The sequence below is a fragment of the Megachile rotundata genome, chromosome 1, assembly GCF_050947335.1.
Source record: "Megachile rotundata isolate GNS110a chromosome 1, iyMegRotu1, whole genome shotgun sequence".
Lineage (NCBI taxonomy): Eukaryota > Metazoa > Arthropoda > Insecta > Hymenoptera > Megachilidae > Megachile > Megachile rotundata.
In genome coordinates, this window is record NC_134983.1 from 5,801,374 (window position 1) to 5,823,282 (window position 21,909).

A 21,909-nucleotide genomic window follows, 5' to 3' on the forward strand; every position below is an offset into this window, starting at 1 on the left:
AATTCAGTTTGTACTTCTCAATAAATTTTATATACACGAGATTTTTGCGATATAAGCTATCAAAATTTTCTAAAATCTAGTTACATACGAAAAATGAAGCCATAAAAAATGCGTTCATGTATATTTTATTACAAATAGCTATGTTTTATAATAATTTAGCAAATTTCTTGCACTACAGTTATACTTTAACGTATGAAGTAAGTAGCAACAATCATCCAACATACAATTTTTTTTTGTACCGACTGCTTCAACATCGTTTTTCATAAGTTCTCTAGATCTTTGGCTTCGTAAGTTCATTTCAGATTGCTCTCAACTTTCATAGCAGCTCTGTATATAAATGTGTAAAAGAAGCCATTGAACAAAGAGATAGAAAAGTATTAAATATATTTTGCAGAAGCGTATCATGAAACTGGAAAATATACATTAATAATGTATGGCGTAATATTATCCTCTTGAATTGTATAGAATTTGTATGAAAACTGTGCTTTCTATGAATTCGAGTAATACAATATTTCTCAGAGAAGCTCCACTGCAATCATCTGGGCATCACTGCTAACCATTGTTTTAACATCGTGGCATGTTTTCGCGGTACACAAAAGATCCGAAGGTTGAGAACCTCCCATTTTTGTACGTTAATCTTTTTTTATTTGCTTTCAACAATAAGCTTTTTAGAATAAAACGGATTTTGGCTCAGATATACATTCTCATCTTTTATTACATATACGTTTCTAATTGTATTGACGTATTCGAATACATAGCTTGTTACAATGTATTTGGATTTTTATTCCACTACTTACAATGAATTTTTATTCATTGTTAATAATAATACATGGAATACCATATAATTATTAATATATTGAATGAAGTTTTCAAGCATATATAATGTATACTTAGATTTGGATTTTGTACAGTTTAATGTTTATGTCATGAAATATAACTTTTTTACTTTATGAAAAAGTATGTAAAATAAAAAAGATATTTACACAAAACTTTATCTAGTATTAAAATTGTAGTTTGATATCATTTGTATAAATTACAAAAAAAATCATGGCACATGTTTTTATTTCTTTCAGCAAAAAATGACGGAATACTTTGATTTACCGCTTAATATGGACAGAATCTGCAGAATTTGCCTTACAGAGGGTACGAATTTATCTTCTATTTTTTGTACCGATCAAGAAGTAAATGATTTTTCTGATCTTCCACAAAAAATACAAGTTTGTGGATCAGTAGAAATTCATGAACAAGATGGATTACCTTCATTAATTTGTGATATTTGTATTTATAAAGCAAGCGTTGCTCATGAATTTAGGCAACAATGTCAGCATTCTGATGCCAAATTACGAATGTATTATAATAAACCAGCAAAAATTACTATTGTGGTAAATATAAAATATATTTATGCAGTACATGCAATCTATCAAATATACATGTTCTTAAATATTCTAGGATACATGCACACAAACAGAACCAGAGATAAGAACAGCATTATCAAAAGAGCAAGTTAGCGAAGAAGATTATTTTGTAAAGGAGGAAATGCAAGGAGCATCATCAAATTCTCAAGAATTTATACAAAATAACAATTCATATTGTAGAAGTGAATCTGGTTTAAATACTGGCCAAATTGAGATGCAGAATGAAAAACTTTTTATATGTTCTATTGGATTTGAAACAACTAAGGAATCTCAGAAGGAAGCTTGCAGTTCAGAAAATGATATACATCAAACTTCTCTTATAGAAGAAGGTACTAATGATGTTTCTGAAACTATAGATATACAAAATAAATCTGAAGAAATTCCAGACACTAGTCAAAATATGGAAGAAGATGACAAGAAACAAGAGGATGAATTTCTTGACGAAAATTTATTAAATGATGATATCAAAGAGGAAGAAGTTTTACAGAAACGTACATCAGGTAGAAAAGTTAAATCAGTGCCTAATAAAACTTACAGTGAAGATGAGATCGATGATAATTATTATGATTTAAGTAATGATGGTCAAGATTCTGGAGACTCAAAATTTAAATGTAAAATATGTTCAAAATGTTTTAGTACACAGAGAGGTTTAAAAAAACATTCCCTTGTTCATGAAAAAAAGCATAAGTGTAATATTTGTTCAAAAATGTTTTACAAACAGGAGAACATGGAGAATCACAGAAAGATACATGCATCCAAACCCCTTGCATGTCAGTTATGTCATGCATGTTTTTCTAAGCCTCAAAGTCTTGTGCGCCATTTAAAATCCCATACAGAAAAAGTAAATGACATGATTAAACAAATTAATACAGATGAACAAAAGGATAATAATGAACCGAAGAAAGAAATGAAACTTGAAGATGATACAGATGATGAAAGTGGTACTGTTAATGAAGGTTATAATTTTGAAAATGCACCTGAATTGTACAAATGTGAAATTTGTAGTCAGTATTGTTCTTCTTTGAAAAATCTAAAAAGACATACTCTGGTACATGGTGATAAAAAATATTCATGCACTGTATGTAAAAAATGGTTCTTCAGGCCAGATACTTTAAAAAAACATGCAGAAAAACATGGACATGGATTATTAGACAATTTAGTTGATAATAATAAATTCTTTGATTCTGATGATGACTCTTGTCCAAATACTACAAAAAGTACTGAACAAGAGAGTGAAAGTGTTAAAAAGGAAGAAAGTGATGAAGATGGTTCTGGTGAATATAAATGCCAACATTGTGATAAAGTCATGGCTACGAAGAAAGGTCTTAGGCGCCACGTATCTACACACAAACCGAAAGCTGAACCAGTTACTTGTGAAATTTGTGGAAAGATTTGTGCTAGTCAAGCTCGTCTTGTACTTCATCAAAGGACACATGTACCAAAAGAAAAAGTTCCACGAGAATACTTGTGCCACATATGTAGTAAAGTGTATCCAAGTAACTCTTCCCTCACGTATCATATGAGAACTCATACTGGTATTAAGCCACATGTTTGTAAAACTTGCAATAGTGGATTTACTACAACAACCAGTTTAGCAAATCATATTAGAATTCATACTGGTGATAAACCATTTGTTTGTCATGTATGTAGTGCTGCATTCGCTGTAAGTTCTGCTTTTAGACGACATTTAACTCGTCATACTGGAGAAGCAAACTATTTGTGTAAAACATGTGGTAAAGCATTTAAAAGACTAAGTACTTTAAAAGAACATACTTACACTCATTCTGGTGAAAAACCATATGTATGTAAAACATGTGGAGCAGCATATAGTCATAGTGGTAGCTTATTTGCTCATCAAAAACGTTGTCGAGCTCAGTATGGAGAGATAGTTGTAGAAGAGCACCATCATTCAGTTGCTCATCATATTCATGTAAATAATGTGCAATCTGCAGTACGATCACTTGCTGTGATAGGACAAATGTTTTAAAAAGTTGAAATTTATTATATCAGAAACATGATTTTGCTTATTTATCACAACAGATTATATATGCATATACATGTATGTTTGCTAAACGTATACATTCATATGAACATGTATACGTGCTAAATAAGTACAGAATGGTAGAATGTGCTACATTTCGTATACTATATAAGACATTATTGTAGAAACAATGCAATTGTGTAAATATATGAGCAACTTTTCTTTTTTACTAAACAGTTATTATTTAAATACTCCTGTATTTAAAATTTTCGACTACTGCTTTATTGCAACAAAATTCATAATATATCTAAGTTATTTCAATTTATAACATTTATAAAATTGAAATAATTAAAATAATAATTCAATTCTGTAAATACATGAATTTATTTATGAGGTATCCCAAGTTCATACTAATTGTGAAAGTGAAAGCAGTTGCTTTCATTCCATTCTTGTAAAATGTAAATCACTAATTATATGTTTAATTCTTAAATTCCCAAATTTAAAATTAAAAACATTAATTTTTATTAGTGTTCCAAAAAAGCATCATACCTATCATGATTTTCGGATACCTTGTATATATACTTGTATACATAGTTACATATAGTTTTATAATTATATGTAATTGCATTCAAATAGAGTTGTGTGTTATTTCTAATATTATATGACATTTACACTGTTTATCCTTTTCTTATTGAGAAGTTAATGCTAACACTAGCAGTATTATAATTTATATTTTGTACAAATAATTAAATGTATACATTTATATGGATTGATTCCTACATGTATTATCTTTTATTGTTGCTTTAAATATTTTAATTTTCATTAGTGCATTCACATTATGCAAAAATACATTGATAAAATAAGTATATGTGTAGTTATATTAATCATGTTCTGCTTTGAATTTCATTTAAACATAAAATTTTGTACAAATTGTATAAAGTAATAATCAATATTTAAAGTTTTATTATTTTTGTTCAAATATTGTCGAAGTTCTTTGTTAAATTTTGTGTTTTATTAGTTTTATTATTAGTAATTAATGCATACAATTAAAAAATAATTTGAAGCAGTAGTCTTGATATTTTACTGAAAACATAAAATTTTAAGAAAATATAAATGTGAAAAATAAATGGTAAAAATTAAATACATCCATTGATATTACAAATAAACTTACGATATTTTATTTTTCATTGTTACTTAAATTATGATTTATTTTTAATCCATATTTTAATAGAATCTTACGCGTATGAAAATTTATTACTTAATGGATTTTAAAACTGAGATTGATTTTAATTTGTATTAAATGCATAAAATTCGTGATATATTTCTTAAATATGAATAATAACGAAAATTATAATTAGTATATAATAATTTAGTGTGCCATCCATAACCGATAACTAATAACAATTATGTATTAATTAGAAAAATCTTCATTAGTTTTAAATATATGTGTACATTATGTCAACAAATTTATTTAAAAATCATAATTTTTTATTTTGTCTTCATATTTCTATATTTACATGTATACAATTTTACTTATTTTAAATGTCACATATATAATGTATGCTTATTTGTTTGTATTGTGTTAAGAATTTAGAAAATTCGGAGAAGTTTAACAAATAAATACGTAATAACAACTAAATAAAAGTATTATAAAATAATTAACATTATTTTTTATAGAAAGGCATTAACTAACATTTTATACTAATTCATGGTAATTTGAATCTTTGTATTTGACATATATTAATGAATATTTCAATCTATAACGTACTCATTTAATGTGTATGCGCGTGCATAAAGTATAAATCGTTAATATATTTAATTTATGTTACAATAATAGATGTAATCAAATGTATACATTACTTACATGAATGTACTAAACCACAAAACTAAATAAGAAATTTTATATTAAAAATTTAAACATTGAGCAATAATAAGTAATATGACATACTAAGAGTATGGTTCTTTTTTTATATTTTTTTCGCGTTTTTTCTTAAGTAACTTATAGCGACGCCATATGGATGCCCGAGTTCGTTTCAAAATTTTTGCTAAGTCGGCGTATTTCCGTTTGTCATCAAGATTCGGATTATGTTCTAAGTGATTTAAAATCATCTGGTCCTCTTCAGGTTGGAACCTTAATAATATAAACAAAGTTAAAGATTAGCATTTTCTAAATTAATAACATCATATGATATACTACACTATGGATCTTTATGCTTTTATGACTTATCAAAATCTGTAAGCTATATATAAATGTTACGTTCTACAAAATCAGCAGTCTGCAGTTTACTCGATTTATTTATACTTTGCAGATTGATATATTATCACAAATACATAAATATTCATAATTTACATATAACTAAATATATATTGTATAACAGATTATGATACATTAAAGTTCATATGTGCCTTTACCATTTTTAATAATACAAAAGCTTATATAAAAGTGAAATTGTTTGACTTAAAAAAATATAAAATATATTTGTATATAAATTTTATAATATTATGTGTGATATATTTAACCTTATTGTACGTTTTCGTTCTATAAAATACAGATTTAATTTAAATAAAAAATAACATTGATTTTACTTAAAAATATTTTGTTTTTAATTAAAAAATTTGAAAATTGATACTAATAACATTTAAAATAAGTAGATTATGCTATAAAAATGTTGATAGAACTGATTAAGTTATACAATAGTCCCAGTGAAATTTTATCTTTTTGTTATATGTATCCTATATATGCAAAACTTAATTGTTTGATATACCTATAATTTTGTGGTATATTGATAACTTAAATACATAATCTCTTAAAAAGAAAAGAATTAAAGTTAATATGTAATTATTAAAAAATATAATTAAAAAATTAAAAAATTATATTTTAATGAAAATCCATTAACTTGTAAACTAAAAATTTACTTATATTTCTGATGGGTTTGTAAAAAAATTTATAAAGTATTAATTAGAATCCTATATTACTAGATTAAAATTTATCTAAGGTTATATTTATTTTTTTTTTATTTATTAAATGTTACCTTCTTTGCAAATGATTTGCATATAAGTTCCTGAACCTATGATATACGCTGTATAAAGTTCTATTTGGAAGACCATCTGCTAAAAACTGCACAAATTTCCGTCTTTCTTTTTTACTCCGAATATACACTGTATTGTCTTCTCGTAATTGCAAAAAGGGGTTAACATTATTAGAATTCCAATCATGCAGCTACAAAGACATACTTTTGTTCAATTACCAATTTTGCTATATAAGTTGTTACTATATGATGAACAAACCTTGCAAAATGATTTCCAATTACTAGCAATTATTTCGTCTTCTTCTGGACTATAACATCCTTTCTTAATAGGTGCTATCTTTTCAAACCTTTCTATTTCCTCACGAGTTGGGCAGTGAGACCCAGCACGTAATTCAATTTGGTGCTGCGGTAGCACTGGATTTTTTAACTGTATACATAATGATCTCAAGTACTATAATAAACAACAATTTTTAAAATTATTTTCATATCATATAGTAATTTATACATACATTAGCTGGTTCTTAAATATCAAAATTAAACAATTATTAGTAGGTACATCACCTCTGTCTGTTCTGTTGAAAGTTTATTAGCTTCTTTTAGTTCTTGTACAAGTATACTAACATCATCTAGTTCCATCTTAATATTATTTACTTTAGTCATATATACCTGAAAAAAAAGTGAAATATAATATAATGAAGAAGTACTATCATATATCCAGCACATGATAATATAAAACTATGTATAACTATAGATACAGTAATCATTGTATATAGGCAAAAATGTTATTTCTCATTATCACTTTTACCAATAGATCTTTCACATTTTTCTGTTTAAAATGAGATCAAACACAATATAATTCAGATCATATTTATTTACCATAACTTATTAGAGTAATGTTCTCATTGTAAGCATAACGTTTGAAATTACAAATAAGTATGTTCCGAATTACGTCGTGTTTAGTCTCATTTTAATTAGAAAAACGTTGCAAATATATTAGTAAAAGTTTCATTAAAAAAATCAAAAATAAAAGTTTTATTCTTGCATTAGGACTGTACCACTGATGTGTTACTGTTTGTTTACTTTTAGTTACATTTACTTTCCTTTGCTTGCTATTTTTTTCAACATTCAGCAAAAAATCAGACAATGTAGGACTTATATGCTATATGCAAGTAGTGGATGTGTCTGCTCTTTTCTACATTTGGCAAAACAACAATCAATGTAGGATTTATACAATATACACAAAACTTCTGAGAGATTTGCGTCTGAAGAATGATTACTGTATTTTGCATTCATATTTCTTATGTAATAATCAGTGTTAGTTATTCTGATAAAATGTACCATGATCACAAAACATTTAAACGATGCCACGCTTAAAATATATTATAAATACACACTACTATTACCCCAATATAGTTGATTATACCATACTTGTATACAGTAATCCCATGTAAGTTAAAACCCTGAAGTTGTAGCAATCAAGTAGCAAGCACGTGCAATCTGACTTCTCTAGGAAAAATGGCAGCCAAGGGAAATAGTTCTCTTATAGCCCACAAGAATAGCCACGTATTGACATGCTTTATGCCTAATTTACAAAAAGCATTTTCAAAATCAGGCAAAAAGTAGCAGACAGTAACAGATGATACTCACGTTCAATGTTTTAATCGCCACAAGGGTGCTGCACCATGCGGCGATTTTTAAAAATGTATATCTAATATCAGTTGATATAAATTAATAAAAAGATAACAAATTTTAAGAAAATGATAGGTATGTTGAATGATTCCGACAGTGAAGATGAATTACCCCCTGGATGGGAAGAAATGACAACTGTTGATGGAAACGTTTATTATGTGAAGTAAATCATAATTATTATAATAAATTATATATAAATTCCTTTAATACATACAAAAAAAACTTGTATTTAGTATGCAGAAAATAAAATTATCTAAATAATCTGCATGATTATAATCTGATATGGTAAAAATTTTATTTTACAAGTTATAAAATTGTATGTGTAATTTCTTTTTTAGTCATTACACAAAAGGTACTCAATGGACACATCCCAGAACAGGCCGTAAAAAAATTGTTGAGGGTGGTATGATATCCTTTAAATTTATTTACTTCCATTGATTATATAAATTGTTAATTTAATTTAAAATTAAATTCAATTTAAAACTAAAATATAATTATAATCCATTTTTATATTTACAACACAATGTAAAACATAATTTTCCTTATGGTGTTAACACGAAGTATCTAATAAATATTTAAATGTTTAAAGTAATATTATGTTTCAAGAATTACCATCTGGATGGGATAGATGTGTATCAGAAGATGGTAGAGTTTTATTTATTGATCATGTAAACCGTACAACAACATATACTGATCCACGACTTGCATTTGCTACGGAATATAGAGAATCATCACAGCCTGTACGACAGCGCTTTGATAGTAGTAGCACCGCATTATCTGTTTTACATGGTAGAGATTTAAGAGGAAAAATTGCCATTGTTACTGGTGCTAATACTGGCATAGGTAAAAAGCATTAATTATGTTTGTTCAATATGAAAATAATTTTTTATCATAAGAAAATATTGTGTTTCTAGGATTTGAAACTGCTAGATCATTAGCTCTACATGGATGTAAAGTTATTTTAGCATGTCGAGATTTAAAGAAAGGTGAAGAAGCGATTAAGAAAATACAACAAGAGAGGGACAGTGTAATATGTGAAATATTGCATTTAGATTTGTCCTCTTTACATAGTGTTAGAGAAGCAGCTGAAAAATTTAAGCAAAAATATAGGTAAGTGTTTATGATATATTATCTGTTCCTTCATTGTTTGTCATTAATAAGCTTTCTATTTCCAGAACTTTACATATTCTTATTTTGAATGCTGGAGTATTTGCATGTCCTTATCAACTTACAAAAGATGGTTATGAAACAACATTTCAAATTAATCATCTTTCACAATTTTATTTTACACTCTTATTAGAACAACAAATTCGAAATTGTCATAATTCTAGGGTAGTAGTTGTCTCAAGTGAATCACATAGGTATTCAAAATTGATTAATTATTTAAAGTAGTGCATTAGAATGGAACTCTTTAATTTTATTATAATAATTGGATCTATAATATTTTAATTTATGTAACAGATTTTCATCTCTTCGAACAATAGAAGATTTTCATCAATTAACTCTTTCTCCTCCTGCATATAAATACTGGTTTATGGGAGCATATAATAATTCCAAATTATGTAATATTTTATTTGCACAAGAATTGGCAAAACGTTGGCCTTCTGTAAGCGTATTCAGCTGCCATCCTGGTAATATGGTTTCTTCTTCTCTATCTCGTTATTCGTGGACATTACGATTGTTATTTATGCTAGTGCGACCTTTCACGAAATCACTGGTACGACAATTATTTATTTAGAGTAAGAATTGTTGTAAATTTTACTTAAAATTTGTTTAATTTTACAGCAACAAGCCGCGAGTACATCAGTCTTTTGTGCTACTGCACCAGAATTGGAAGGTGTAACTGGAGTTTATTTCAATAATTGTTATCGTTGCGATCCATCAAACGTGGCCCTAGATTCTGCGCTTGCCACAAGATTATGGTCTGTCAGTCAAGAAATGATTATGAATATTATGAAACATGATAAACTTTGGGAAACATCAACTTTAAAATGAAATAGTTCATTTTTCAAACTAATTATAAGTAAATATGAAAGTATCTATAATATCTGAACCAAAAACGTTTTAATCAGTAAGAAATTTATATTTGCTTTTGTAAAAAAATGTATATAATTAATAAATTGTTTTTATATCTCTGTGAACATAAAGTTTTGTTTTTAAAAAGGACATTTTATTCCCATTAAAGCAATAAATATCAACAAAATTTGAATTCATGCATGTAATTCCGGTCTCTGTAATGATCATGATAGAGGCTATGATACAATTTGATACTTTCAATTTTCAGTAGAATTGTTCTATATATATATATAATATATATATATATATATATATATATATATATATATATATATATATATATATTACATTTATGATAGAGATATGGTAACGCTCTTGGTGGTAAAAATTGGAATTAAAATTTATGTAATAAAAAAAACAAAATGGCGATATATCTGAAAATAGATAAACTTCCAAATTAAAAATGACTTCATAATTATATTTTATTTTGTATATAATATACAGACTTTGAAATTTTAATTTTAAATATTTAATATACTAAAAATCATACACCACATCATTTAAAATTGTTATGAACAATTACGTGCATAAATTTTTGGAATCTACTATTGGTAATATATTTGGTAAAGATATAACTTGTAGAGAGCCAGTATACCGTTGCGACGATTATCAACCAGGTGTGTTAGTAGAATTTGGACGAACCGGTATAAAAGTAGGTATTGAAATCAAGAGATTAACTGAATAATAATTAACGTATTATAATAACGCATTTAAAATTTGTATTTGTTTATCTGTATTCTGTATAATTAACTTATTATATAGGGTGTCCTACAAATAGTCGAAAACAAGAAATGAAAAATTCTTTTAATATGGTTTTAGTTTTGAAATATAAGCGGTCATATGCCTGTCTTTGTTGCTTTTCACTAAGAAAACAAAGAAAAACACATGATTGCGCGGAAGAAAATTGATTGTGTACATTAAATCTTAATGTGAAGAATATGTACTAATTTGTCAATTGTATATTATATTTGGGACAGCCTATATAAATAAAAATATAAATTTTTCTCAATTCTGTGATTGTCTTTTGTTCATTTTTTTATCATTGTGAAGTTTTATAAATGACTACGTAAACTAACATGTCATATCACGTCTGTATAAAGTAATATGAATGTAAAATGTACTAAGCTTTTTACATTTAATTATTAAATCCTACACTATTTCCACATAAATTTCTGTAAAAGCAAAATATAAATTTGGTAAGTGTACTCATTTTCTTTACTTTTATAATATCTTATGCGCCTGATTATAATTTTAATATTTTCGTAATTAGAATATTTTAGATAAATATATCTATGCATTTTGATTATTTTTTAACATACTCATTAAAAATATATTTAAAAACAAAACTTGTAAAAGTATTAACGGTTATTAAATATATACTTACTATAGTTTTCATGAAATTACTAGCAAATATTTAATGTGTTTGTACATGTCGATAATTAAGATTGGAAAAAGATTTTGATATTGTAACAAATAAACAAATAAAAATAATCGACACTATAATTATAATCAATTTCCAAAAAAACAATCTTAATTTCTTTTTAAATATTTCATTATCATGGCGCTATGTGAAATTTGCAGTAGATGTCGCATTCTTGCTAAATCCTCGGACTTCGAAAGTACTTTGCGAGTACCAAATTATTTAAGAAGCGATGGCTAATATTTCTTGTCAGTAGTGTAATGTACTTCGACCTAATATCTACATAAATTATATGTTTAAAAAGAATTACTGAATTTTATATACTTCAAAATGCACCGATCAGTGGTAATTACATATAAAGTTATATAGGTGTAGATTACGTTAGCCCTTTATTTTTAATCCATATCGTATCAGTATTATAATATCATAAATCTACCAAATATTATACCGAGTTTTCTTTATTTCATATTTACTGTAGTGTGTAGGAAATAATGAGTGTTAAAATTTCATAAAATTCCTTAGCCTTACTAATAAAGCTTTAAGAGAATTATGATGAATGCAAATTAGATTAAATTTTCAAAATTATTTGAGTATCGTTATTAACACTCGAAAGAAAAATATAATATGTTTACATGAAGTTGTTCAAGAAATTCTTGATGCCGTGTGGGCTATGCGCTGCTGTACCTGCAATGAAACCTGCTGATCCACCTGGACAACACACTACATCATGTAGTAATGAAACACAAGCAAAGAAATTAATAAAACCTTCTGAATTACCCATTTATTCTGCTGAAGATGGGTATACTAAACAGATGCCATGGTAAAGCGCAAGTAATTTCATATTGATAAACGTTTTACAATAATTTTATTAATTTAAAATGTAAATATATAACTTCTTTAAGATGTCTTTCTCAAAAAAACAAGTCAGATTATGTTTTATAAGTAATTTATAATATAAAAGAGATTTTGATTCTTTATAGTGTAGAATATCCTGCTATTGTGGAAGAGAATATTCGAAGAGTACGTAAAACGGTACAAGAGATAAAAGTTCAAATAGATAATATCTCCTATAATGTTACAAGTACTCTTGAGCAATTTAAATGTATGTATTTATATTCAGATAAAGTTTTTATATTTACATTTATAATAAGGTGTTGGATTTGAAAGAATAGATTATTTAATGCAATTAAATATTAATTGTCTTCAGTCATAGTTGATTATCTTCAAGACGAAGCTAATCTTATGCCACGAATAGGAGCTGTTGGTATTGGTGGTTTATCAGGTTTAATACTGGGTCTTAGAGGAGGCATGTTTAAGCGATTACTGTATACAACTACAGGTGCTAGTATTATAGGGTGCATCTGTTTTCCTAAAGAAGCAAAAGAGACATTTAATACAGTGGAACACTATGGAAATATTACTTATAATTTTATTTATGGTGGCAAGTATTTATATATATATATCATAAATAATATGAAATAATAAGCATAAGTTTTTTTTTAAATATTTTTACATAAAAAGATTTTAGACACATAAAAAATTGATGTACAGTAGAGTTTCAAGTATCTGGATAACATAGTCTATAAAATGTTGCAGTGTTGTTATGCAATATAAATTTCAAAATACCTAGCAAATATAACATTTTATTTACATAAAACTTGAATAATTGAAACTCCACTATACTAATATTATAAATGGCAAACAATATAAACTTTATTGCAGACATTTTAATGTTACTAATTATTATCAATACGAAAATATTTCTTATGTATCTTACTAAACTTGAAATGAGTTTATTATAATTTGTGTAGGTCACAGTCTAATTTCAGAGATTATTTATAAATCTAACTTATTTGAAACTAAACAAAAGACAATTGATAAATATTCTTGTAATATATCAAAATATAAATTAGTAATGAAAAACTGTCAGATTTCATTGTGATGCATACAAATTTCAGTGAAACCAGGAGATGACCAAAAGGAAATTTCATTAAAAGAAATTCCACTAGTGAAAAGTGTGCTTGAATCAGAATATTTTCGTATGATAACTGAACCTTTTAAACAGAAAGCATTGAATACAGCTGACAAACCGGAGGTAGGATGCAACCATAATATCACCATATTGCATCATTCCTCCCTTACTTTATAATATCAATATAGTTTGCCATTTTCTTTTATAATATTACCCAGAATAATGTTCGTGAATTCGATTAAGTATAGCACTTTAAAAGTATTTGTTGCAAAGTGTGAAAATACAATATACCTTATTAGTAAAACTTTTAATTCACTAATCTAATGATATCTTGTTTAAATTCTTAAATACTTTATCTTATAGTTTTCAAATTATATTAGCAAATGTTTAATTATAGTTTTTGGAAAGTTTAATGAAGATGAGTTATCAAAAAGTTGCCCAGTTCCATTCCATCGTAATAATGAAAATTATTCAAAGTCCTCAGTAACATTCAAAGAAATGTCCAACAAGAATTCAAACTTCAAAACACCAGATTAAATAAATATGAATTAAATAGGTATCCTTCATAAATCCACACTCCTTTATTTTGTCCAACATTTCCTTTATATTTATTTAAATTTATTATTTTTATAATTATCATACCAACTACTGTCATGTAATTATTAACATATTTTTTATTTTAGGAAAATACCCCTACAACTAAATCAGAGAAAGAAAAGAAATAAATCATTACATTAAGTAGTCATTGAATATTTTTTAATCTGACTATTATAAAAAGTGTAAATAAAAATTAATAACTAAATACAAAGACAAATTCAATACTATTCTGTATATTTACTGAATACAAATTTTGCATTTACTGACTTCTCCCATTTGATAATTTCTCTGAAACGTTGAAAAGCGAATTAGTATTGCCTTTTGAAGCAATTTGACGCAATTTCGAAATCGATCGAAAATTGTACAGCTACCGCTATCTAGAGGTAAACCGCTAAACTCGCATTATAGAAATTTGCTATTTTCTCTAAAATTAACAACTTTCACATTACGTTACACCGAGTAGAATATTCTAAGACTTCAATAGAAATAAAAAAATGTCATAATGCACTAAAAGTATTTGAAAGAAGAAATCAATGCAAAATTATTAATGTTTATGATTTAGTTACATTAGATATCGCTTTCTAAGCATTTTAAGATCCATAAATTGCAATATTTAAAATTTTTTTGTCTGGCGCTTTTAATACAATATTTTTCTATTCTTTTAATCGTAATACTAATTCTTTGATACTAATATTTCTATTTTGCTAATTCTACCGGTAATCGCTAGACAGCGATACATGTACCATTTTAGGACGAATTCAATTAATATTTTTTGGCTAAATAGATGTTAATATTCTTAAATTGCTTTGAAACATTATGCTAATTATCTTTAGAATGTTTTAAGAGTGTCAATAAGTCAAGAAAGTCAATAAATGCAACAATTTTCACCTTCGTCTGCTATTTTTCCTAATGAAATCGGCTTTGTACTTGAGAGTGCAAGTTCAGGTTAAAAAAAAAAAACAAATTAATAACACGTGCTTATATGCTTACATACATGTGCTGAAACGTAAGTGACATTTGGGTATAACAAGAAAACATTGTCACGTGTATTTTCAACTGAATATTATCTGAAATTATCGAATATATTCTAAAATTTTTATTTAAAATTATCAAAATGAGTTCGAATAAGGCAAAGTTATCGAAAAGTATATTAGAAATGAAAGTAAGTCGAAGAGGTTATACATTTTTAATTATTTACATACTTTATTTGAAAGTATTATATATAGAATTGTTCATGTGATTAATTTAAATATATAATAACAGTTTATGAAACGGACTAAAGAAAAAGTAGAAAGAGAACAGTTTCAAGAAGAAGGCGAAGAATACTTTGGAAATGAACTAACAAAACGTATGAAACAAGAATCGTAAGTTTTTGTTAATTTTTTTAATAAAAATATTTTAAATAACAATCGTAAAATGAATTTATAATAAGTGAATTGTAAAATTCTATTTTGAATGTTTTAATAATTTATGACTGTTTAGTTTGTACATATACTAATTTAAAAGTTTACTGTAAATGATACAGTATACACGTAAACGAGATTAAAATGCTGAATAAAACTTAAAGACCCATGTATAATGAGTTAATATTTCAAGTTGTCTATTTCCTTTTTATTTAAGTGAGAGGTTCATCATTGAACCTAGTTATGCCTTTTGTGAAAACTTAATTGAAGGTAGGTTAAGTTTTCATGGAATGAACCCAGAAATAGAAAAACTGATGGAAGCAGAACAAAACAGTTATAATGCTGTAGAAGAAGCAAAAAAAGAAAAAGATATTTCAGATGAACAAATGGCAGAAAGTTGGAAAGGAAATGGTAAGAAAAAAATGAAAAGTAAATATAATTCTAAATCGTCATTAAGAAGTAATAATGAATTTGAACCATTACCAAAAAAACCAAAATTCTTGAAACCTAAAGACTAATATAAGTAAGAAGTATTTGTAAATATACAATATATGTGTGTGCGTGTACATATATATATATATCATAGTTTGACATGATTATTTTTATATATGTACAATTTCTGCTTGTGTATATGTTACATTGAATGTCAATGTTAACTTCTAACTAATACTACAGCATAGAAATATCAAGGTTCTGATTATAGTGCTCGGTATTCAATGTTTCAATATACAATTCAGTAGTCATTAAAACAGTTTTATGCTATGCAAAAATATAACAATTTCTGTTTCTGTGTACAGTTACAATACACTATTTAAAATACAAAAAGTTGATGAAGATAATAGAACAAATAAAACAAATATAGTATTAATCCACTGATAATTAAACATTGAATTTTTAATAACAGGTTACAGGTGCTAATAAGTTTCATTACTAATTTAATAGTTATATTGATCAAATAGGTGTCTAAAAGTTTCTATAGACAGATTGCCATTACCACTTTTTTTAAATTCTTCTTCCCAAACTAAATCAAAATTGTCATTGGGAAATTGAATTCCAATCCTCTCAAAAATACTTTTCATTTCTTCTTTACTTCGAACCTAGAAAAAGTTGGTAGTAAATAACTGGTGTAATTATTACTGCAGTGTTAGAGTTTTTTAACAATGATTTTAAGTATAATATAAATGAATTCATGTGATATGTACTTTAGAAAGATCCAAATTACTAAGACCATATCTTGTGAAAATATTTGGGAATATTAGATTGAAGGCAGTAGTTTTTTCTCCTGTGATATTAGATGGAATCCCAGCTGCAGAAACATCTAGAAAATGCATTAAAACAATTTTAGATATATTTTTCAATAAAATAATTTTAAGATTATTATAGAACATTGAGTAATTGTACACAGTAACAAATTAGGTAAAATAAAATATGATAGTTATTATAACATATTTGTATATTATAAATATAATTTTTTTATGTATTATAAAATATAACATGTATACATATAATTCAATGAAAAAAAATGTGTTAATAATGCAGATTCATTAATAAAATAGAATTTATGTAAAATAAATATACTAACTTATAATACTTTTTTCTTCTATATTCCCTATTGTTTCATTATATGTAGTACTATAATTTTGGCATTCTATAGGTGTTTCTGAAAATGTTTAAATATAGTTTTCATTTCAAATATATGTTTTTCTTACTTAAATAAAAAAATATTACTCTCTATTTTTGGTAATGTAGGAAAATCATATTTCCAATTTAAAAGATTTAATAATGCAGTGTACTTCACATTTTTCCCTTTGCGTATTTGAAGAAGATCCAATAATGGCATTAAAAGTATTTCATTTACATATATTTTATATTTAGCTAATACAGGAAAGACTTCATTTTCTGGTAATATTTCTGTGTAATCCTATAAACTCGTAATATGTACGATTCGTCATTTATGTACTTTTTAAATACAAAATAATTGATAAGTGATGTAGAAGAACAAAATTAAAATGTTACTTTATCAAGATTAACTAAATCTTCAAAAACATCGGCAAATGGAATTTCTGGAACACGTTTTTTAAGTCTTTGACGTAAACTATTTATGTACTCTAAGTAGTTGTATTGCATTATCTTCTGATCATTATTTGGGGAACATTCATTTAAAATACTCTGTATGTTCTCTCCTTTTTTTTCATTTATTTTACTGGATACTACGTTTGTACATATATGTGTATTTTTCAAATTTCTGAAAAAATTATTTCATATAATACTTAAAAGAAAGTTAATCATATTTAATAAAAATACTTAATTCAATTCATCAATTAATTGAAAATAGTTTAACGATAATATTTGTTACCTTACTTCTTTGATATCAGAACGTGAATCTTCTATAAAATCATCTAACTCGGAATTAATTATTTTATTGACATCAGTAATAACCCATGTTAAAAGTTTCTTTACTCGAGCACCTTCTGTACTAGTATTAGTTGGTTTTCCAAAATATAAATTTTGATCAAAAGGTTTTTTGTAACTGCAAATGTAATTTGTATTTTTATATAGAATAATTACAAATTCATCACTTTGTTATTTCATACCGTCTTTTAATTTGTTCTGCAGGCAAATAACTGTTGTGACTTTTTTTATACATCTCTAAAATATCTTGCTCTAATATATTATTTTTATCCACTTTTTCTTTAAGAAGTTCAGCCACAGTTGCTTCTACAGAATTAATAAAAACTGTTTGGTAGATAATATAAAATTTAAAAGACATTCAATGAATAAGTAAACATAAATTTATAAATTAAACTTTACAAATTTTTTATTATATAAATAAAAGCCGTATATCAAGACTGTATTGTATTAAAAATGTATGATTATACACAGAATAACTAAAATGATTTACCAGACTTAATTTTTTTCCCAAAAGTTGTGTCCAGTGGATTTAATCCTATAGGAAGGTTTGGAACTTGATAACGTGTTTTTCCAATTTCTTTATTCCAATAACTATTCATTACAGTATTTCTTAGTTCTGAAATAAGTGTTTGAAATGGTGTTTCTTCATTTCCTTGTAAGCATTCTTTGATCTAGATAATTATCAAAATACATAAATCAATTTACATACACATGTCTCATACATAAATTTATATCATTTATTGTAAAAGAAGTTAGAAGTTATAGATATCAGAAAGATATAATCTTACACCAGTTGTTTTTTTTAAATTACATATTTTATTTGTATATGATGGTCCAATTTGTCCATGTTTTTCATTATAAGAGAGCATGTTTTTTAAAGCTTCAACTTTATCTTCTAAAGAATATTCTGTGAAACATTCTTTAATATTAGATGTTGCAGTACTATGTTTCTAAAAAAAAATGAATTATGAAATTATAAACAATATAGTAATTTATATAAAATTATTAACAAAATTTAAATTAATAAATTATTAAATGTCATGAACATTATAATGTTTTAATCACTATATAAGTACTAATACAATTATAATGATACAATATAATAAAGATGCATTTAAAAAGAAATTAAATATTTAATAGAATGTATTATATTTTCTCAATTCTAACAAAATTATATTATGTTTGGTTTATAGAATGTAAATAAGTTATTATAATTTTGTAAAGATCTTACGATTTTTTGGCTAAGAGAATTTTTGTTCATATTAATTTTATCTAAAAGTTTGTTTCGATCATTCACACAATATTTATCCATTTCAAAGTTATTAAGATAAATAAATAAGCAATATATATATGTATATATATTATAGATAGAAATATACATTCAAAATTATATCGATTGGAAATTAACCAAAATTATCATTATAACAGAGTGAAGAGAACTGCAGATACATAATACATTGTTTTTTGTTTATTTTCATTTTTCATTAACAATAAAAAAAAAGTTCATATGAACTTCATGTGCTATAAACACACAATAGAATTACAGTTTGGACAAAAATTTTGAAATAATTTCAAGCACAAAATGATGGAAGTACTAAAAATGAATTTCTTTTATAATAAATTATAAAATAATTTATTTTACCTTTTCTTTAGTTCATGTTCCACTAAGTGATGCATGCACTACTAATTTTTTTACATTTTGTATATTTTTCTATTATTTTAAACTTTAAAATTTAAAGTATGTAATCTATTTCAATCAATTCTTTGTATAAATCCATCGACTTCATCGATCAAAATTGCATATTTCCGAAAGAATTGCAAACTGATTTTAATGTATCACAATAGTTAAAAAAAATTTATGTACTTTCAGTCATCATTAGATACTGAATCATCTGTAATAAAAATATATTATTAATATCACAATGTAAATTATAATTTAATATAACTATTATTTTAGTCCATAAATGATTTTTTCATTCATTTATTATGATCTATTATGAGTAGATTTTGGACAATCAATAATTACGTTGGTTTTATAGTTCTTTAATTACACAGTATGCAATAAGAATGTTTTCAAATGCAAATAACTAAATGATAATATATTAATGTCTTTAACAAAATTAATGAATTATCAACTTTGCCAAATCTTAAACAAACAATTTAAGGATAAGTAGTAATTCTCTAAATGCTAAAGTAGATTGTAGTCCTTTTGAGCATATTGGCATTGAAAGAATAATAAAAAAATTAAAAAATTTTTAAATTTTACCATTTGATCCACCTAACGTTTGTATCATTTCAACTTGATGTTTATTTAACAATTTTTTATCCTTTAAAGTATTTAAAATGTGTCTTAGCTTCAAAATTTGATCACTTTTTCTTCGTAATTGTTGTTGTAAAGCTCGTACTTTTTTCCTAGACTCAGATTCTACAAATTTAATCCTTTCCCTTAATCTTATTTTCTCTGGGGAATTATAAATTAGTAAAGGTGACACCATTGTCCCCTTATCCACTTTTGATATCAATGGTTGTGGTGATAATAGACTTTTATCAAGTGAATTAGAAATATCATCCAGGGGAGTGACTGCTTCTTTTTGTAATACCATAGATTGTACTAAAAGAATAAAGAATATTATGTTAATTTAAATATACTGATGTTACTCATAGTTTCCTATTATGAACAGATATGTTAAGTAACCCTTTAATTGTAAGATGATAGTTGCTTAAAAAAAATGTATGTATATCTTTTTGTATAATTCTTGCCAGGTAAATTTTGCAAGTTTATGCTACTCTGCATATTTGTAAAATACATAGCTTCAACATTTGAAGGCTTAATGAAAGTACTTTCAAACCTATATTAATTAAAATTATTTTAAAAACACCTGTATCAGGCGATAATTCAGCTGGATTGATGTCATCAATGGGTAATTCATTTTCATTAATAGGATTAGATAACTTTTCTGTTATAATGGTTTTCTGAAATAAAAATAAGTATAAATAAATTATTATCGTTCAATGTATGTATCTGTTCACAACTGTTAAAAGTATTTATTATTATTCATACATACAGATGGTAATGCATTAGGTCTAAGTTGAGGGTAACAACCTTTTCTATCAAAACATTTTTCTTCAAAGTGAACAGAACAAATACGAGATCTTTCTGAAACCAATAATGATGTGATACCTAATATCTGTAACCATATACTAGGGTCCTTTGGAAATCTATAAAAAAGGAAAAAAGTAAAAAAAAATATAATTTAAAAGTATATGTGAAGTAAAAAAAAATTTAATACCTATGAAATGAAACTTTTACATTATTTGACCTATGAGTATTTCTTTTCCAATTCTGGGTGTCTGATCGGTTCCGACATCCGGGCACGAAACATTGTACCATGTTTTATTTTGAATGTACATAATCAATATTCAAATAACTTTAAACTATATTTTTATTCATTTCACCACATTCTGATTAATAAAATTCTTGTCACGAAAGAATGTAAACACATTATATATAGTGTACTTTATTTAGCGACAGAAACTTTCATACAATATAGTGTTCAACATTCGTGTTGCGCAAGCTGTTAAAACGCATATATCAGTGATATAAATTTTAAAAGTAGTAAATCTTTTAATTTACTGTTTATAAATTTTCAAAATTCTGAATTCTTAAATATCTAAATATCCAAATTTTAAAATATCTAAACTATCAAATTTTTGAAAAAATGATTATTATAACTAAATTACATGATTAAAATATAATGATATACATATTTGAAACATAAAAATAAATATTTACGTCAAAAAAGATTACTTTTAATCGTAATTGCTAAAATTAAAAGTTTAATTTTGAAGTTATCCTCATACTTATTAGTATCGACCTTGATATCGATTCCTAACTATGTATTTTCTCATAACGAT

The 21,909-nt window shown here is 25.6% G+C and overlaps 7 protein-coding genes across 27 annotated transcripts; 4 read left to right on the top strand and 3 right to left on the bottom strand.

Annotated features, from left to right (window-relative positions):
- Window positions 1-71: 71 nt before the first annotated feature.
- Window positions 72-3,630, top strand: LOC100875030 (uncharacterized). 6 transcript variants are annotated; one of them, XM_012298546.2, is made up of 4 exons: window positions 72-197; window positions 1,074-1,143; window positions 1,291-1,382; window positions 1,450-3,630. In XM_012298546.2, exons 1-4 carry the CDS (start codon window positions 117-119, stop codon window positions 3,400-3,402), a joined length of 2,196 nt encoding a protein of 731 aa, XP_012153936.1. In that variant the 5' UTR covers window positions 72-116; the 3' UTR covers window positions 3,403-3,630. The 6 variants fall into 6 exon arrangements, with proteins under 6 accessions (XP_012153936.1, XP_003700332.2, XP_012153937.1 ...); XM_012298547.2 differs by lacking the exon at window positions 72-197 and adding an exon at window positions 250-627; XM_076535736.1 differs by lacking the exon at window positions 72-197 and adding an exon at window positions 675-957.
- On the bottom strand, window positions 1,074-8,007 carry LOC100875143 (uncharacterized). Of its 7 annotated transcripts, none has more exons than XM_012298550.2 (5): window positions 7,849-8,007; window positions 6,987-7,091; window positions 6,685-6,876; window positions 6,429-6,616; window positions 1,074-5,527 (listed from the first exon to the last, which is right to left on the bottom strand). In XM_012298550.2, the coding sequence occupies exons 1-5, from the start codon at window positions 7,870-7,872 to the stop codon at window positions 5,344-5,346; spliced, it is 693 nt and encodes a 230-aa protein (XP_012153940.1). In that variant the 5' UTR covers window positions 7,873-8,007; the 3' UTR covers window positions 1,074-5,343. The 7 variants fall into 7 exon arrangements, with proteins under 7 accessions (XP_012153940.1, XP_012153944.1, XP_012153941.1 ...); XM_012298554.2 differs by having other exon boundaries at window positions 7,854-7,989; XM_012298551.2 differs by having other exon boundaries at window positions 7,829-7,963.
- Window positions 8,008-8,050: 43 nt separating this feature from the next.
- Wwox (WW domain-containing oxidoreductase) lies at window positions 8,051-10,261 on the top strand. Of its 2 annotated transcripts, XM_003700291.3 has the most exons (7): window positions 8,051-8,277; window positions 8,453-8,517; window positions 8,721-8,957; window positions 9,029-9,224; window positions 9,290-9,475; window positions 9,576-9,831; window positions 9,900-10,261. In XM_003700291.3, the coding sequence occupies exons 1-7, from the start codon at window positions 8,183-8,185 to the stop codon at window positions 10,107-10,109; spliced, it is 1,245 nt and encodes a 414-aa protein (XP_003700339.1). In that variant the 5' UTR covers window positions 8,051-8,182; the 3' UTR covers window positions 10,110-10,261. The 2 variants fall into 2 exon arrangements, with proteins under 2 accessions (XP_003700339.1, XP_012153939.1); XM_012298549.2 differs by lacking the exon at window positions 8,051-8,277 and having other exon boundaries at window positions 8,704-8,957.
- Window positions 10,262-10,683: 422 nt separating this feature from the next.
- Window positions 10,684-14,406, top strand: Mic26-27 (MICOS complex subunit 26/27). Of its 5 annotated transcripts, none has more exons than XM_076538632.1 (6): window positions 10,684-10,842; window positions 12,249-12,430; window positions 12,591-12,712; window positions 12,818-13,051; window positions 13,980-14,138; window positions 14,266-14,406. In XM_076538632.1, exons 1-5 carry the CDS (start codon window positions 10,702-10,704, stop codon window positions 14,117-14,119), a joined length of 819 nt encoding a protein of 272 aa, XP_076394747.1. In that variant the 5' UTR covers window positions 10,684-10,701; the 3' UTR covers window positions 14,120-14,138; window positions 14,266-14,406. The 5 variants fall into 5 exon arrangements, with proteins under 5 accessions (XP_076394747.1, XP_076394765.1, XP_003700340.2 ...); XM_003700292.3 differs by lacking the exon at window positions 13,980-14,138 and adding an exon at window positions 13,569-13,705 and having other exon boundaries at window positions 10,687-10,842; XM_076538642.1 differs by lacking the exons at window positions 10,684-10,842; window positions 13,980-14,138 and adding exons at window positions 11,249-11,386; window positions 13,569-13,705.
- A 145-nt stretch (window positions 14,407-14,551) lies between these two features.
- On the top strand, window positions 14,552-17,155 carry Mpp6 (M-phase phosphoprotein 6). The gene is made up of 3 exons (XM_003700286.3): window positions 14,552-15,341; window positions 15,443-15,543; window positions 15,800-17,155. The coding sequence occupies exons 1-3, from the start codon at window positions 15,294-15,296 to the stop codon at window positions 16,098-16,100; spliced, it is 450 nt and encodes a 149-aa protein (XP_003700334.1). The 5' UTR covers window positions 14,552-15,293; the 3' UTR covers window positions 16,101-17,155.
- LOC100876232 (EF-hand domain-containing family member B) lies at window positions 16,456-19,778 on the bottom strand. Of its 3 annotated transcripts, none has more exons than XM_012298556.2 (10): window positions 19,637-19,778; window positions 18,783-18,944; window positions 18,485-18,665; window positions 18,177-18,318; window positions 17,939-18,112; window positions 17,599-17,827; window positions 17,311-17,503; window positions 17,165-17,242; window positions 16,785-16,900; window positions 16,456-16,679 (listed from the first exon to the last, which is right to left on the bottom strand). In XM_012298556.2, exons 2-10 carry the CDS (start codon window positions 18,861-18,863, stop codon window positions 16,518-16,520), a joined length of 1,356 nt encoding a protein of 451 aa, XP_012153946.1. In that variant the 5' UTR covers window positions 18,864-18,944; window positions 19,637-19,778; the 3' UTR covers window positions 16,456-16,517. The 3 variants fall into 3 exon arrangements, with proteins under 3 accessions (XP_012153946.1, XP_076394736.1, XP_076394737.1); XM_076538621.1 differs by lacking the exon at window positions 19,637-19,778 and adding an exon at window positions 19,226-19,363; XM_076538622.1 differs by lacking the exon at window positions 19,637-19,778 and adding an exon at window positions 19,226-19,360 and having other exon boundaries at window positions 18,177-18,300.
- Window positions 19,779-19,830: 52 nt separating this feature from the next.
- Window positions 19,831-21,907, bottom strand: LOC100876346 (THAP domain-containing protein 1). 3 transcript variants are annotated; one of them, XM_076538660.1, is made up of 6 exons: window positions 21,803-21,907; window positions 21,285-21,569; window positions 21,060-21,213; window positions 20,874-20,967; window positions 20,261-20,605; window positions 19,831-19,886 (listed from the first exon to the last, which is right to left on the bottom strand). In XM_076538660.1, the coding sequence occupies exons 2-6, from the start codon at window positions 21,383-21,385 to the stop codon at window positions 19,861-19,863; spliced, it is 720 nt and encodes a 239-aa protein (XP_076394775.1). In that variant the 5' UTR covers window positions 21,386-21,569; window positions 21,803-21,907; the 3' UTR covers window positions 19,831-19,860. The 3 variants fall into 3 exon arrangements, with proteins under 3 accessions (XP_076394775.1, XP_012153945.1, XP_003700342.1); XM_012298555.2 differs by lacking the exon at window positions 21,803-21,907 and having other exon boundaries at window positions 21,305-21,711; XM_003700294.3 differs by lacking the exon at window positions 21,803-21,907 and having other exon boundaries at window positions 21,285-21,706.
- Window positions 21,908-21,909: the final 2 nt, after the last annotated feature.

What these genes read in the sequence shown, in the direction of transcription:
- LOC100875030 (XM_003700284.3), top strand. Translation starts at nt 117, where the DNA reads ATGTATATTTTATTACAAATAGCTATGTTTTATAATAATTTAGCAAAT. An exon ending in GTTATACTTTAACGTATGAA is followed by an intron (nt 198 to 1,073) that starts GTAAGTAGCAAC and finishes TATTTCTTTCAG; the next exon opens with CAAAAAATGACGGAATACTT. An exon ending in CAGCAAAAATTACTATTGTG is followed by an intron (nt 1,383 to 1,449) that starts GTAAATATAAAA and finishes TAAATATTCTAG; the next exon opens with GATACATGCACACAAACAGA.
- LOC100875143 (XM_012298550.2), bottom strand. Translation starts at nt 7,872, where the DNA reads ATGGGATTACTGTATACAAGTATG. An exon ending in ATTGGAAATCATTTTGCAAG is followed by an intron (nt 6,617 to 6,684) that starts GTTTGTTCATCA and finishes ATGTCTTTGTAG; the next exon opens with CTGCATGATTGGAATTCTAA. An exon ending in GCAAATCATTTGCAAAGAAG is followed by an intron (nt 5,528 to 6,428) that starts GTAACATTTAAT and finishes TATATTATTAAG; the next exon opens with GTTCCAACCTGAAGAGGACC.
- Wwox (XM_003700291.3), top strand. Translation starts at nt 8,183, where the DNA reads ATGATAGGTATGTTGAATGATTCCGACAGTGAAGATGAATTACCCCCT. An exon ending in TGGTGCTAATACTGGCATAG is followed by an intron (nt 8,958 to 9,028) that starts GTAAAAAGCATT and finishes TTGTGTTTCTAG; the next exon opens with GATTTGAAACTGCTAGATCA. An exon ending in GACCTTTCACGAAATCACTG is followed by an intron (nt 9,832 to 9,899) that starts GTACGACAATTA and finishes TTAATTTTACAG; the next exon opens with CAACAAGCCGCGAGTACATC.
- Mic26-27 (XM_003700292.3), top strand. Translation starts at nt 10,702, where the DNA reads ATGAACAATTACGTGCATAAATTTTTGGAATCTACTATTGGTAATATA. An exon ending in TACTCTTGAGCAATTTAAAT is followed by an intron (nt 12,713 to 12,817) that starts GTATGTATTTAT and finishes AATTGTCTTCAG; the next exon opens with TCATAGTTGATTATCTTCAA. An exon ending in ATACAGCTGACAAACCGGAG is followed by an intron (nt 13,706 to 14,265) that starts GTAGGATGCAAC and finishes TTTTTATTTTAG; the next exon opens with GAAAATACCCCTACAACTAA.
- Mpp6 (XM_003700286.3), top strand. Translation starts at nt 15,294, where the DNA reads ATGAGTTCGAATAAGGCAAAGTTATCGAAAAGTATATTAGAAATGAAA. An exon ending in AAAGTATATTAGAAATGAAA is followed by an intron (nt 15,342 to 15,442) that starts GTAAGTCGAAGA and finishes ATATAATAACAG; the next exon opens with TTTATGAAACGGACTAAAGA. An exon ending in AAACGTATGAAACAAGAATC is followed by an intron (nt 15,544 to 15,799) that starts GTAAGTTTTTGT and finishes TTTTTATTTAAG; the next exon opens with TGAGAGGTTCATCATTGAAC.
- LOC100876232 (XM_076538621.1), bottom strand. Translation starts at nt 19,306, where the DNA reads ATGGATAAATATTGTGTGAATGATCGAAACAAACTTTTAGATAAAATT. An exon ending in ATTTAGTTAATCTTGATAAA is followed by an intron (nt 17,504 to 17,598) that starts GTAACATTTTAA and finishes ACGAGTTTATAG; the next exon opens with GATTACACAGAAATATTACC. An exon ending in TACATTACCAAAAATAGAGA is followed by an intron (nt 17,243 to 17,310) that starts GTAATATTTTTT and finishes AAACATTTTCAG; the next exon opens with AAACACCTATAGAATGCCAA.
- LOC100876346 (XM_076538660.1), bottom strand. Translation starts at nt 21,385, where the DNA reads ATGGTACAATGTTTCGTGCCCGGATGTCGGAACCGATCAGACACCCAG. An exon ending in GTAAAAGTTTCATTTCATAG is followed by an intron (nt 21,214 to 21,284) that starts GTATTAAATTTT and finishes CCTTTTTTATAG; the next exon opens with ATTTCCAAAGGACCCTAGTA. An exon ending in AACGTTAGGTGGATCAAATG is followed by an intron (nt 19,887 to 20,260) that starts GTAAAATTTAAA and finishes TTTTTATTACAG; the next exon opens with ATGATTCAGTATCTAATGAT.